Below are 14024 nucleotides of genomic sequence, written 5' to 3'. Positions count from 1 at the left end.
GGGGCCCCGCGCGGCCACGGGCGCCGCCGGCACCGCGGCTCCCCCGGGGGGAGCGCCCGGCCCCTGTCCGCACCTCCCCGGGCCACAGCGCCCGGCCGGGATCACTCGCCCGACATGCCGAGGCCGGTGCCGGCCCCACTCCCGTTGCCGCTCCCGACCCCGATCCCGCGTTGGGCGCGGACGCCCCGCCCGTCCCTGCGCTCTCCGCACGGCTCGGGGGAGGAGCCCGCGATCTCGCGAGAGCACGGGACGCCCTGTGGGAGGGCCTGGCCGAGGCCGCCGTGTTCTCGCGAGATCTGCGAGTGAGGCACGCACAGGGAGGGGCGGGAGGTCCGTGTGTTATTCCAGGTTGCGTGGGAATTCTGCGTTCAAATATGCGGAGAGCAGGAGGTGGAGCATTCCCGCAGAAGGCTCCTCGATCATCGAAACGTCACACTATTTATACATTTTAAGAAACAGAAGCATCAGCGTTCATGGGCTGCAAGTTATGTAATTTGTCTGTTAATGAGTACCCAGCCCCGTTCGCTGCGTGTGTCTCTGGCTTCTCACGCACATGAGTGCGCAGCCGGAGCTCTCACCAGTTGAGCCTGGGGTTTGTTTCTGGTAGGGGGTGGGTGACTGCGATCGCCGGCATGAACCTTCCCGCAGTTACTGCTCATTCCTGCGGACTTCACTCCTGATGGCTCTCAGCCACACAGTCCGTTCATTTTCGGACTGCCTCCCTTTTTTTGTGAAATATGAGACAAGCATTCGATCATAGAATCACACAATGCCCTCCCTGGCTTGGGAAGGATCCTAAACCCCATCCAGTTCCAACCCCCTGCCATGGGGTTCCACTATCCCAGCTTGCTCAGAGCCCCATCCAGCCTGGCCTTGGACACTGCCAGGGATGGGGCAGCCACAGCTTCTCTGGGCAACCTGTGCCAGGGCCTCACCACCCTCACAGGGGACAATTTCTTCCTCATATCCAATCTAAACCTACTCACAATGCAATTGCTTAATCCTAAATGTCCCGCTAGAGCTGCTGATGTACACTTTAACACAAATCCCGAGGTTTGGCTCAAAGCCCGGCTCACACCTGCAGGCCTCGGGACCTATACGAGGGCGGGGCGCCCTCTCGCGAGATCTGGGGCCTGTGGCCGGGGAGGGGCGTCCTCTCGCGAGAGCGGCGCGCGGCCGGTGCCGCCCCCACCCCACGGCGCCCCCTGGCGGGGACGGGACGCGCCGCCCGCCGCTGCCGCCGCCATTTGACACCGGTCGGGGCCGGTCCGGGCTGACCCCCGGCGCGGCCGGAGCCCCGGGCATGAGTGAGTTCCGGGAGGGGATCGGGAGCTCGGCGGGGGGGCGCCACTGGGCGATCGGGAGCGCGGCCGGACTCGCGTTGGGACGCCCCAGGGCCGGGGCGCCCTGAGGGGCGTAAAGGAGGAGGACGCCCCTTGCCCCCGCCTCAGACCCGCGGGCCGGAGCGGGCCGGGGACCCCTCACGTGTCTCGGCTCGCGGCGGTGTCACGACAGGCACCGGTGTCGCGCCTCAGCGTCGCGATGTCGCCGCGTTTTGGGGGGAGGAGGCGACGCTTCCCGCGGTGACACTGCCGGGACGCCCCTGCCACACCGGGAGTGCGGAGGGGACACCCCGGGATCTGTCACAGCGGGAGCGCGGCGGGGACATCCCCGGGATGCTCCTGTCACACCGGGAGCGCGGCGGTGACATGCCCGGGATGTTCCTGTCACGCCGGGACCTTTGCACCGGCCTAAATTCCTTGGAATTCCTTGGAAATTGCATTCTGGCTCAGCGCTGCCAAACTGGTGACTGTGGTAACAAAACCCACAAGCCGTGGGAAACAGTGGCTTCCAGTAAGGATGGAAAGAAAGAAGCAGAAAATTAGAAGGCGGCTGTGGTCGCACAGAGATCTTAATTCTTTGGCGTTGTTTTTTGGTTTTAATTTGGTAATGATGCCATTAGTAAATAGCAGGAAGTGACAGGCGGTGAGTGTGTAGTAGGAGTGTTGCTGGGGTGAGTTGTTGCTCTGCTACCTGTTGACAAGATTGCACTAACAAGCATCTGTGCAGCTGGGCATCTCTGGTAGGGCAGGGCTCAGGAATCATTAACTTCAGTTCCCATAGTCATGCTCATAAAAAATAATACATGATAAGAATTTGCTTAAATCAAGTATATTTGAATAACTGGGGTTTTCCAACCCGCTACATGTCCAGGCTAACTCACAGGTTTAGCTCAGTTCCAGGATCAGGCAAAGGTTTTGTTTCCCACAGGCAGCCAGAGAGCACTTTAAGTTTGAAGGATTAGGACCACTGTCTTGCCCAAAAGGTACCATAGCCAGGATTTAGGACCGATGTGAATTACCGTGATGCAAATAATGATTCTGCTTTTTGAGGTACAAATGCTGCCTGAAAACTGGAGCTGGGCCCTGGCCTGACTGGGGACAGTGACTACAGAATTTGTGGGGCTGCATTCCACACATCTTTCCCAGCACATTCCCTGGGAAAAGGGACATCAGTGGCTTTGCCACAAATCAGCTTCTTTTTCTTTGGTGTGGTTGGGCTGGGGAAAAAAACGAGAACGTGCATATGTTAAACGTACACTGTTTAAAAATGTATATGGATGCAGACAAACTGTCAGAGGTGTTAAGTGCATTGTAGTCTGAATGCCAAAAGTATTCCCAGCTCATGGAGAGGCCTCAGAGGCTTTGTTTATACTGGCCAGAGAATTCCTGGACTGTGAGCTGAGTTAAAGGCTGCTCTTCAGCAGCTCCATGGATCTCACTAAGTCAATTTCTGTAGCAGTTCAGCCAGTTAGTGTGGAAGGTCATCTTTTGTCTGGGATATTTCTGTAAGAAATCTGACTGGAGGGAGGAGCAAGGAAAACAGATCCCTAAAAACAATGCAGTCTGATTCTTTTGCATGTCATATTTGAAAGCCCTCAAACTGCTAAGTCAGGCTGAATAAATTAACTACCCGTGATAACACAGCAGTCTGCTGAAGACCTTGATACCTCAAATACATCATATGGAAAGTTAAATGAAAATTCTGCCTGATAAACAGGATTGTTTTCTAATGCTAATGCTTTTGATAGCACATGAATCCCAGAAAACACAGGTTAAATGTGTAGTGTTTGAAATATCCTTCCTTCTACTACTTACCTGAGACAGGGGCAAAAGGTCAGTTGAGGCGAATTTGAGGAGTTTTTTAAGCTTGACTTAAAGGTCCTGGGCTATGATTCGTAAAGGTGCCTGAGAAAGTCAGAAAATCAACTTGATTTTTTTTTTCCACATAGCTGAGGAAAGACTCAATAATCTTTAATGCTTACAAAAATCTTTACTTTCACAAATGGCCTAGCTAAGAAATGGATATAGTTGATTCTTTCTGTACCTCAGAACATTTCCTAAACCAAATAGTAAGCCTGATGTCAACAAGACCCATAAATCTCATAAACCTCTATCCCTGCTGTTTGATTGCTGAAATCTGTTCAAGAAGCTTAAATAGATTTCCTTTTCAGTAGGACGAGTCCAAGGTTTCTTAAAAGAAAATAAAAACTTAGGCTGAAAATCTTGGTCTTGAAACTTAATCTATCAAGCATGAATATGAAAAAATGTAGTGTAAAGGTCAGTATTGTTGGCAGTAGGCACAAGCATTTTGCAAGTTTGGCAGTTCTGGCAATCCATAATTCCTGTAAACAAGTACTGCAGTTAGAAGGCTGGTGTTTAAAGGATGCAGTTGGTTCTTAGCTGAGCTGCTGTCTTTCTCCATGCTGTTGAAAATGTCACAATTCCATTCCATGCAGTGATGTTCGTGTTCATTTATAGACATGAACAAAACACAAGCCTTTCATCTTCTGAGCTTTCCCTGAGCAATTTTCTCGACTCTGTGAGTTTGAGCTGCTCCTTCTCTGCTGATTTAAGTCATCAGAATCTTCCAGGCCACTGTAATCCTTCAGCATTTTCTTCTGTGTTGGATTTATACCTCAGTTATCCTGAATTATGGCTGTTAGGAGAGCACATTTAAAGAAAAAGTAGCATTAAAAAATGAGTGAGTTCATGTAATATTCTTTCCCTTTCTATATCACCCTGCCAGAAGCACGTGCACTGCCCAGCTTTCCTGTGTTCAGTACCCTGCCTCTGGCAGCTGCTCTGTCCCCACGGTAGCTGTGCTGTGTGGCAGAGGTGCTGTGGTGCCAACGCAGGTGCCTTTGTTGTGTTCAGAAATGAGCTGCACGATCGAGAAGGCGCTGGCGGACGCGAAGGCGCTGGTGGAGCGGCTGAGGGAACACGACAGCGCGGCCGAGGCGCTCATCGAGCAGACCACGGCGCTCAACAAGCGGGTGGAAGCCATGAAACAGGTCTGCTCTCCAGCCCTTCTTGCTCCTGGGAATAACAGCATTTACATCCTCTGGGTGCTTCGGTGCAGCACAGAAGGAACATGCTGTTGGGTTAATCCTGTAATGCACACTTGGTGTTTTTGTTAGAGGTGTGGCTCTCATCTAAAAATAGCTTGTTTATATAGTTGGAGCCTGTGAAAATAGTTTTCACAGTTACTGCAGCTTAAATATTGAAAACAACCATTTATTTGAAGAACACTGGTAGAAACAGACTTGGTATCTTACAAACCACTCTGTGGTGTCTCTTGGTTTGCTCTCCGGTGCAATACTACACATTTCCATTAATTTCAACATATCTATTTAATCATACAGAGGCTCTGTCATGTCTTCTGTACAGAATGCTTTGTCTTTGCAGTGTCTCCTTTTATTTCCAAATAGCCTCTTGGGCTTTTTTGTGCTCATTTCTACTCTGATGTTAAGATGCTCGAGGCATGTTGTTAGATTGAGTGTGACTTTGACAAGAGAACTCCTGGGAAAATGTAAAGATGTCTTGTGACTTTCCATATGGGAGTTCATCCTGTCACTTTAATGAACCCAAGATATGTTAATGGGCCTATAAAATAAAACCCTGCATGAAATTTAGCCCTGTAAAACTAGTCATGCAGAGGCTTCATGGCTTCAGATCAAGGGTGTTACATTTCCCCATCTATTGGGAGTCAGGATCTATTGACTCGGGCCTGAGTGACTTGTACCCACACAGCCTTGTGGTTTAAGGTTTTGGGAAGCCACAGTAAATGTCAAGAGGTTTGTACCTCATGGTTTGTCTTTACCACATCTCTATGAGTTTTAAATTACCTGATGGTGAACTTGGCCTGCATTAACTGAAGGTTAAATAGTATCCACTACACACATCTAAGATATGAAACTTGTTTAAAAACAAAGGTGATGCTTTTGTGTCTCTAAAGGACAGGATGTGTGCAACGCTCTCTGGTGTGTGTGTTTGATATTATTATTTAAAAGAAAGCATTGTCTTCCTGGTTACAGACTCTGAGTGACAGTAGAACTGGTGCTTTGTGACCTGCTGAGTAATGCCTGCCCATGGTTAATCAAATATGCTGTGCCTTGTTGGTTTGTTTTGTAATAACCAGTACCAGGAAGAAGTCCAAGAGCTCAATGAAGTAGCAAGACATCGCCCTCGGTCTACTCTAGTGATGGGTATCCAGCAGGAAAACAGACAGATTAGGGAATTGCAACAGGAAAACAAAGGTAAAACATGAATATTCTGTCATTTTCAAGCTCCAGCCTGTACCACTGGAGATAGACTTTTACCACTGATCTTCTTTCAAAACATAGCTGTAGATTTTTTCTTCTAATTTCAATTTGTCAGTTTAACTGATCGTAATACAATTCAAGAGTCCTAAAGTCCAACCTCTGGGACTGATGAACAAAAAGAGAGATTTGGGAAAAATTACTTTTTTCGGTCCTTACCTAATGTCCAGCACAAGTGAGGAGATAAATAGAACTTAATTCTGCAATATAGGGATCTGTTTGAAGAAACGTTTAACCACTGCTGAAAATAATAAGAGCGGTCAGGACAAGTTATGGTATAAGTACAGAAGTATGAATTCCTTCTGGAATTCTGTACACTAGGAATGCACTGTTTCTCCTGGAAAGCCTTAGGTATTCTAACAGTTCCATTCAGCAAGAGATTCAGTGATCTCGATTCTGATGAGTCTTGCCTCAAGATGAGTCTTCCCTCAGGGTTATTTATCCTTTCACTCAGTATATTTTGAACAGAAGCATTTTTCAACTCTGGTTTTACCAAGCTGCAGATTAAAACAGATCTGTGAATTCCTGCCTGCCTTTTGTACAGTGTAGCTTGTAGTGGTTGGGGTAAAGCCACACTGCAGATGGCTTTTGTCAGCCAGAGGGACTGAACACAAAGTCACACTAACAAAAGACTGTTTGTTACTGACCAGGAATTGTCCCAGGCTGGTCACCATCAAAACCATTTGCAGAGCCTCTGTCGATTTTATGGTGCAGGGAGAGGGGACACTCAATTACAGGCTTATTTCTGTTTTCTCAGGGTGAAATACTTGTGCATTTTGATTTGCTTCTTTGTGTCAAAGTCTTAAATGCATTTTAAATTCTGTTGGCAGAACTGCGCACATCTCTCGAAGAGCACCAGTCTGCTCTGGAGCTCATCATGAGCAAGTACAGAGAACAGATGTTTAGGTTGCTTATGGCGAGCAAAAAGGATGATCCAAGTATAATAATGAAGTTAAAAGAGCAGCATTCCAAGGTAATAACTTCATTGATGTTTTTTGCTTTGTTTTTCATTTACACCTTAGTTTGTAGTGGATCAATTCAAAGCTCACTTCATGTCAATTTTTGTGTCATTGTACAAGTCCTAGTTTCTGTAATCCACTCCATGCAACGTGAACAGGAAACTCTCAGTTGAATAAGTCAACTTTACCAGCTTCTCATTTATTGAAACTTTCAACAGGTAGCATTTCATTACTGTGTTTGCTTAATTTACTTTTGCTTCACTTCCATCTTTAAGGCAACTGCCGCGTTACACTGCCAGAGGTTACTAATATTCAGAGTTTTAGACCAGCTTTAACTTACGCTTGTGACACCAACAAATAGTTAGTAAACCTGTACTTACAGAGAGTAGGAGGAACAAGCTTTTTAAATTCAATATTCAAATATTTTTTCCCTAAATATTGTAAATAATTTTTAAAAATTAAAAGTCCTTTTGACCATTGAATAATTGGATGAAGCAGGAAACAAAAGTATATGTTCAGTTATTCAGTGGTCAAAAGGACTTTTAAATTTTGGGGGAATTCATTATTCTGGGTCACTAACAGATCCAAACAGGAGCTTTTCAGCAGTGTCTTACATGTCATTGAAAATGTAACATAATCATTAGAGCAATGCAGCTGTGTAGACATAAGTTCTAAGTGTTTAGTAACCTTTGACCACAGCTAACTTAAGTTTGCAAAGCAAAGTTAGGGTCTGCTTACTGGGAAGACAAAATTTAAGAATTTGATTCTTTCTTGCCTGCTTACAACATCCTAAGTGTGTAATTAGTGCCCTTGGTATGAAAAAAATTATTGGATTAGAACTGTATCTTTAACATAAAATCTTGAAAAATGACAGGTATAGATGATTTTCAACAGAAGTTACCTCAGAATATGGTATAGCATCTGCTCCAGCTTCAGGAGAAGCAACACAAGAGGGTAAAATTAAATCCATCCTGAAATGGACTGTAATAGTTCATTTAGGAGCACTTCAATGGAAAAACAAGAAAAAGAAACTAAAAAGAAAAACTAACGTCTCGTGGTATAATTGGAACAGGAGATTTAGGCTTCAACATTTTCATTAAACCTCTTCCTACATGAATGCCTGATGAAAAAGATATATCACCCTTACCCTGATACTTAGGATTTCTGGAATGTCATTATTTATTCTCTAGCTCAGGCTTCATACTCAGGAAGACTGAACAGTCTTGAAGCACTTTTTAAATACTTCTCTCTTGTTAAGTAAAAAATCCATTATAGTCCAGGAGTTAAGCTCCCTGTTCCCAGTAATGCTGTTTTCCCAAGTGCCAGCTGTTATTTTAGTGCCTGTTTACAGATTATTACAAGGTCATTGATTGCTGCAGATCAAGAAGCACCTCCTTGAAACAGAACAACAATTAATTTTGATAGCATTGTTTGCAAGAGAAAAGGGTGTGTTGGTAATAGTGACCCTGATCTAAGTGTGCTGCTTGAATTTGCTCAGCTGAAACAAGGCCCTAAAATGGGTGTGGCCCCTTTTTGGTTTTTATCTCTTCGGAGAGAAAAAAACCCAACATGTACAAAAGAAGGGAGGGAGAGACACAGAGGCTTTCACTTTCATTGCACTCTTTGGTTTTACCCCATCTAAGTTTTCCACATGTGCCTTCCAGAGGAAAGCCTTCTAGTTTTGTGTTAGGATCTGACCTAACATCAGTGACCTTGGAACAGGCCCAAAGTTGTATTGATCCAGAGCCTACATGAGCTGGGAATGCAGGAAGTAGGGAGGACAGCAGTATATCTGAAACCCACAGCTCCTACCCAGTCCTTCTCAAGGGTACATCCTTGCCTGACCACAGCTTCCTGTCAAGCTAAATTTGTGAGTTCTTAAAAAAGTTTCATGTTATCACCTGCACTGGAAACTGAGAAGAAAATAAAGATTTACAGCAAGTTCTTCCCCGCCCCCTCACATTGAGAGTAGGCATTTAACAACTGCTAAATTATAGCTGGGGCAGTTGGAATGGCAGGGAGGAAAGGGCTGATGTTTGTTTTAGTAAAGGGTATTTGTTTTGGTCAGGTAAGTGTATGATTCCAAGTGAGGCAGTTCTTTGTGCTAGTTTAAAAGCAAGCTGATCATCTGCCAGCTATGTAGACCTCCCATCAAATTCATCATTTAAAGGTGGGATTTAGCTGTAGCCTCTACTGTCCTTCATTTGAGCCCTCCTGTCCTGCTTTTCCTGATAATAGCCAATAAATATTGTGGATTTTGTCCAAAGGCCAGGTCAGGCACAACTAGACTGCCATCACAGCAGAGTTGGAATAAAAGACAGGTTGAAAAATAAAAGCTGCTGGAAATACCATTAAACTGTCTGGCTTAACTGAGCAGCAGTGAATACCAGAGTGGCACAGGCTCCTCATGCAGCATTGCAGGGAAAGGCAGCAGTGACCCTTCTTTCTGAACCTCTGAAGTCCAGAGCCCAGATAAGCTGGAGTTGGAGGTGGATCCAAGCAAAAGAATCTAAACTAGAAAGTGGAGGACAGGTTTGAGTTTTGTAACATACGACATTGTAAGGATGACCACTGCACCTACTCTTTTTTAGCAAAAAATGTCTATCCATGGGCTAGTACTGGAGATCAGGTTTCAGACAACTGGAATATGGCTTTCCCTGCTGTTCTCCAGAATAACACACATCCGTTCCTGCTGCACAGTCCCTGCTGCCTGGTCAGGGCAGGCATGGCACCAACTTGCAGCCATCTGGAGGCTGAGGATCACAGTTGGTTAAGCTTATATCAAATCCCAGTGAGAGGGATCACTGTGGGGCAAACCAGGTTTATTTAAATAACCAAGACCACTGTGGCTGCCCACACAGGAAAGTTAGAGAGAATTTGTTTTCCACAATTGAGGTCTGTGTTAAAAAAAGTCACAGCAGTTAAATCACGTTGAATGCTTTGCTTTTTTTAATAATGCAGAAAATATATTACTAAGATATTACTAAATATTGTATCTCAGGAGCTGCAAGTGCATGTGGACCAAATTACAGAGATGGCAGCAGTAATGAGAAAAGCCATTGAGGTGGATGAAAGGCATGGCTGCAAAGAGCAGGAGCGCATCACCCAGCTTGAGGTGAGGAGAAAGCTGCAGGGGCACCGATATTAAAGGGAGTAAAGATCCTCCCAGGTGTTTCATGGAGTTACTGTCCCAATCACTCACTGCTGTTGTGTTACCCTTGCTTTGCTGGAGGAGGGGAAGTACCACTACAGCTTCATATCAAGGAGAGGATGCTTAAAGCCCATCCAAGAGAGCAGGAGCGTCACAAACCTCATTTGCTCCCTTGGAGAAGATGATACAGCACAGATTTCAAATCAGTGTTTTACTCCTTATGCATTAGTTTGGAGTAGAGGGGAGGTTTTAAGTTACCCTGATTTCTTTCTGGAGTCCTATTAATGCATTTCTCTCTCTCTGGTTTTAGCAAGAAAACAAAGGCTTGAGAGAAATTCTTCAAATCACTAGAGAATCATTTCTGAACCTGAAGAAAGAGGATGCATCAGAGAGCACGTCCCTGTCAGGATTAGTGACAAGCAGTGATCTGAGCCTGAGGAAAAGCTAAGGACTCTGGGAATCAGCAAGCTTCAGTTGCACACTTAAACCAATGGAGCATCAGGGGGCACTGGTCAAGCACTTGTTACTGAATAGGGCACCAGCAAGAGAATGCATCCAACTCCAGCTCAGTGGCTTTTATACTGTGTGACATAAATTCAGCTGGTATTCTGCAATACCCTCAGTGACAGATTGATTGCCATAGATCTAACCTCAGTAGGAAATGGATTAATGCACTTGCTGAATTGCAAATTCTTTTTATATGAACTTGTTTTACAGATAAAAGGTGAGATTTCAAGTAATTTATATAAATTATTGCTCATGCAAAGTTCAGTGCACCTCTTAGATAATAAAGGTAAGATTTCAAGTCTGATCTCTGCCTTAGAAAGTAGTAACTTATGAATATGCTTTGTGCATGATCCACATAGCATTTTTTCCTTTTGTTTTGGTTTTAATAAATTCTCATTTTGCAACAAACCTCTTTGATGGGAGGGGCAACACGTAAGGATTTCTGTCATTTAGCCTTGGGGTATCCCTTTCAAATACAAGGCCAATTTTTAAACATGAGGAATGCTGTCCATCAATAGTTTGGAATTTTTAAATGAAACAAGATTCTTTAAAATATGCACACTGAATTGTATTGTGAGAACATGGAAAGAGCTATTCCCACTTTGTTGTTCTCAGCAACACAGGTAGCAATACAATTCTGCCTCAGCCTTTACCTTCAGGAGAAGAAATCCAGCTCAGTTCTCTGTCAGTGAGAAGCCACAAGAGTCCCTTGTCTTTCTTCTCCAATTGCCTGCCCAAACTTCCTAAGTGAGGAATGGCAACTGGAAAGCACCCAAGCAGTGGCAGCAGAAAGGGGGGGGGGGGGGGGGGTGGAGGAAGGAGGAAGCAGCTTCATGGCAGAGTTGGCAGCCTGCAATTAATACTCCTAATTTTCCTTTCTCCAGTACTAACTAGTCATCAAGAAGGTTTTAAAGTGAGTTAAGCAGAGTGAAAGCTGTCAGCTACAGAAAACTGTGGAACTACAGCTGCCACCCACAGTTTAACATTCTGGCTGTTCAATAACCCACCAAGCAACATGAGCTGAGCTATCCTGAAATCAGCTACCACTTAGTCAAGTTTGATTTTCAGTGACAACAACACAGAAGGAACCAAGCATCCAACGCTTCCCAGCGTGCCAGCTTCAGTGCAGCTTTCTGTGCACCACCACAGCTTCCCTGAGCTCAAGGTAAATGTTCCACAGGCCTAAGGGGGAGCTTTCAGCATCACTGGGCTCACTTAGGAGCAGCTCAGTACCTTTGTCCTGTTCTCTCTGTTGCTGCTCCTTCCTGTGATGCTTTTAAGAGGAAAAAAGTTAGAAAGGAGGATTAGCAGGCAGTAAATGCTTGTTCTCAGTGAATTAATGCATGTGCTGAAAGGACAGGTAAATCAGGTCTCCCCATTCTCACAGCCTGCTTTAGAAATGGAGAAGCTGCTGCTAGGCTTCTTGCTGGGCTTAAGAACACACTGAGGACATTCACATCCATGGAAAAAAATTATGGCCATTTCCAGACTTGTGAAACAGCCTAGGGGAAATTCTGGGGGAACATTTTAGCTCAAGCACAAAATATTCTTGTCTGCTTTTATATTATCTGTAAAGCCTCGCCAGTGCTTCTCTAATTTAGATTTTGCATTTTTGCTGTGGCTTGCAAGCTGCTGACTTACCAGAAGCAACATCTTTTTTCAGTGGAGTGTTCTGTTATTGCAAACTCACAAGGAATTTTGGGTTCAGTTGTTGAAAATCTTGTTTCTAGAAGCATCTTTTCAGCCATGCACTGGTGTCAAGAGGCATTTCTATCCATTTGATGCTGAATTCAGCTTCATGGCTGACTTCTGGTTTGGCTTCTGAATACAGAAGAGGGTTGTTGTTCTGTGGCAGTACTTTGAGGTTGCTCTATTATGAAATGATGCTTGATTAGTGTTTATTTTTGTAAATTAAACAAAAATGTGACTTAATTTATCTACTCCTAGTCTTCACATTTGATATATCTCCCCTTTCATTCCCCTGCCCTGATCACTTTAGGATTTTAAAGAGCCTTCACAGTGTGTGGAGTGACTATTTTTCATTGCATACCTGTTATTTTTGTAATGCAGATGGCTTGAAAAGGATTTATGGCTAGAATTGTGTACTGTACAGTAAACTTATTTTGTCAATAAAGTTGACTGAAAACATGGATGTCTCCATGATTAAAGCAAGATACTGGGTCTGAGATGAGCCTTGTTGGCAACACAGGATAAAAGGAAAGGTAACCCAAACTGTTCTATGTGGCAGCTGTTCAGCTGAGGGCAGACTGAAACTACATTGGGCTGGTTTGTACAACTAAAAGCTTTAAAAAGCCTTGACTTTTTAACAAGCACGTGGGATTAGAAGGTTGGTAAAATACAGAACTAATGGCACTGTTTTCATGCAGAGTTACATGTAGTGAGATCCCTGTGTAAATACCCAAGCCATTACATTGGCTTAGGGAGTTTCCTTAAACACTTTTTCTGGTTAAAAGAGGAATTTCCAAGTCTGCTGTTTGAGTGTAAAACTTGCATTTGTTCTTTTTGGAGATCCTGGAGTCTGAGTGTCCGTGGCACGACCGGTGGTCACTTTGGCCAGGAGAGCACTGTGGTGCTGCTCACAGCATGAGGGCAGAGGGAAGGTGAGACCTTAAAGCTCATCCAGTGCCATTCCCTGTCATGGGCAGGGACACCTTCCACTATCCCAGCTTGCTCCAAGCCCCGTCCAACCTGGCCTTGAACAGTGCCTGGGCTGGGGCAGCCACAGCTTCTCCAGACAAGTATTTTGTAATTTTTATCAGTTTTGTGATAATCAGCTGCACACACCTGTTATCCAGCCAAGCTGATAAGGCAGCAGAAGTCAACTAAATGCAGTGGATGCTGTGTGCAAAACTACAAGTCATTCCTTTGCTTATGGACCATTTAGCCCAAGTAGGGCTGAACAGGAACTGTATGTGAGGAGGGACTGAGTTCCTGCTGCCTGCAACCACCTTCCTTTTCCCAGACATTGGGAGCCAGTGTGGCCCTTGTATCAGAGATTATCATTATTTCCCACATTCAGAAAAAACCTCACCTGACATCTGCCTTAACCAAGTGCCCAGCAAGGAGAGAAACACTTCATCATTGCAGTCTTGGAAGAAGCACGTGCTGGCAGCACTGCTCAGGCACCAGCCATGAACAGGCACAGGAGAAACCCACCAACTCCAGCTGTAGTCTCTTCCCTTTCCCAAGGTGAAGGTTTACTTTTTTGAAGAACGGCAGACAGTGATTTCCCTGCAGTGTTCTCAGCACCAGAAGTCTCCCAATCCATACACCTGAGGCTGGCTCTTCCAGCAGTGAGCAGCAGTAGAGCTGGTTTTGAGAAGTCAGTTCTGGGAAGCTCAAACAACACAGCACACCAATGGATGTGGTGTGATCAGCGCCTTCCCTTTTCCAACACTACATTCAGGAACATCGTAAACAAATTATTAAATGACTCATCATCTGCAACTCATTACATTCCTGGCTAAGCAATCAGCAGTCCCCTCCTACTATTGTCTATCTGTGCTTCTTCGCTTCCTGGGTATTGCTTTCCCCCTCACCTTCAGCATTCAGGATAAAAAAAATTGAATCCAGCTCATTTTGAGCATATTAGATAATCTGTTGTTTCACCAGATAAGATGGAAAAGTTGGAACTGGTGCTTCTTCTGATGAGGCAGCCTTTTGAAGACCCAGTTCTGAAGCAGGCAGGGAAGTTTTACACAACCCTCTTCTCCTGCCACTCCCT

The 14024-nt window shown here is 45.0% G+C and overlaps 1 protein-coding gene across 2 annotated transcripts; it reads left to right on the top strand.

Moving 5' to 3' along the window:
- The first annotated feature begins 1189 nt into the window (after positions 1–1189).
- On the top strand, positions 1190–12427 carry FGFR1OP2 (FGFR1 oncogene partner 2). 2 transcript variants are annotated; one of them, XM_048301806.1, is made up of 6 exons: positions 1193–1307; positions 4218–4354; positions 5482–5599; positions 6493–6635; positions 9623–9736; positions 10083–12427. In XM_048301806.1, the coding sequence occupies exons 1-6, from the start codon at positions 1304–1306 to the stop codon at positions 10218–10220; spliced, it is 654 nt and encodes a 217-aa protein (XP_048157763.1). In that variant the 5' UTR covers positions 1193–1303; the 3' UTR covers positions 10221–12427. The 2 variants fall into 2 exon arrangements, with proteins under 2 accessions (XP_048157764.1, XP_048157763.1); XM_048301807.1 differs by lacking the exon at positions 9623–9736 and having other exon boundaries at positions 1190–1307.
- Positions 12428–14024: the final 1597 nt, after the last annotated feature.

Source organism: Corvus hawaiiensis, chromosome 4 (assembly GCF_020740725.1).
Source record: "Corvus hawaiiensis isolate bCorHaw1 chromosome 4, bCorHaw1.pri.cur, whole genome shotgun sequence".
NCBI lineage: Eukaryota > Metazoa > Chordata > Aves > Passeriformes > Corvidae > Corvus > Corvus hawaiiensis.
This window is presented reverse-complemented; position numbering and strand designations above follow the sequence as displayed.

Bases quoted from the DNA above. Each gene is read 5' to 3' on its own strand.
- FGFR1OP2 (XM_048301806.1), top strand. The intron at 4,355-5,481 runs GTCTGCTCTCCA...TGTAATAACCAG, and splicing joins GGGTGGAAGCCATGAAACAG to TACCAGGAAGAAGTCCAAGA. The intron at 9,737-10,082 runs GTGAGGAGAAAG...CTCTGGTTTTAG, and splicing joins AGCGCATCACCCAGCTTGAG to CAAGAAAACAAAGGCTTGAG.